We start from the raw sequence: 856 nt of genomic DNA, 5'->3' as shown, positions 1-856 counted from the left end.
GGTAAAGTCTCAGAGGGTAAAATCTCATGTTATTTTATTCTCCTTTTAGTTCTTTGATCCATGTTTTGAGAATGGGAAGCTAAAGCCATGAAAGCGTAGAGAAAAACTGTCTAAACATGGAAAGATGCAGAATTGCTCTGGGATACAATGTACTTTTAAAGTTCCCTCTGTGCTGAAGGCCAAAATATTTTACAGCTATGGAGAACAAGCATTTGAATAATTTGCTTCCACATTTGCTAACCATGAGAAATATATACAAACACTGCCAAGTCCTGCACCATCCTCACAATCGTTGTTATGTTTGAGTCCATTGTTGCAGCCACTGTGTCAATCCATCGTGTTGAGGGTCTTTCTTCTTTTTCGCTGACCCTCTACTTTACCAAGCATGACGTCCTTCTCCAGGGACAGGTCCCTCCTAATAATATGTCCAAAGTACATAAGAAGAAGTCTCACTATCCTCCCTTCCAAGGAGCATTCTGGCTGTACTTCTTCCAAGACAGATTTGTTCGTTCTTTTGGCAGTCCACGGTGTATTCTATATTCTTCACAAACACCATAATCCAAAGGCATCAATTCTTCTTTTGTCTTCCTTATTAACTGTCCAGCTTTCACATGCATATGATGCAATTGGAAATACCATGGCTTGGGTCAGTCTCACCTTAGTCCTCAGAGTGACAGCTTTGCTTTTTAAAACTTTAAAGAGGTTTTTTGCAGTGACTTGCTCAATGCAATTCATCATTTGATTTCTTGACTGCTGCTTCCGTGGGCATTGACTGTGGATCCAAGTAAAATGATATCCTTGACAATTTCAATATTTTCTCTGTTTATCATGATGTTCCTTAATGGTCCAATTGTCA

General features: G+C 39.3%; 1 protein-coding gene across 1 annotated transcript in view; it reads right to left on the bottom strand.

Moving 5' to 3' along the window:
• The window catches only part of NRG1 (neuregulin 1), a 1165780-nt gene that overhangs the window by 306760 nt on the left and 858164 nt on the right, over positions 1 to 856 (bottom strand). Inside the window, exon 7 of the mRNA XM_023737842.1 lies at positions 437 to 452. Coding sequence (XP_023593610.1) covers positions 437 to 452 — 16 coding nt within the window. The remainder of the gene's footprint in view (positions 1 to 436; positions 453 to 856) is intronic.

This window comes from Trichechus manatus, unplaced genomic scaffold (genome assembly GCF_000243295.1).
Source record: "Trichechus manatus latirostris isolate Lorelei unplaced genomic scaffold, TriManLat1.0 scaffold00109, whole genome shotgun sequence".
In the NCBI taxonomy this organism is placed as follows: Eukaryota; Metazoa; Chordata; class Mammalia; order Sirenia; family Trichechidae; genus Trichechus; species Trichechus manatus.
The sequence above is the reverse complement of the archived record's forward strand: the minus strand, read 5'-3'. Positions and strand labels throughout refer to the sequence as shown.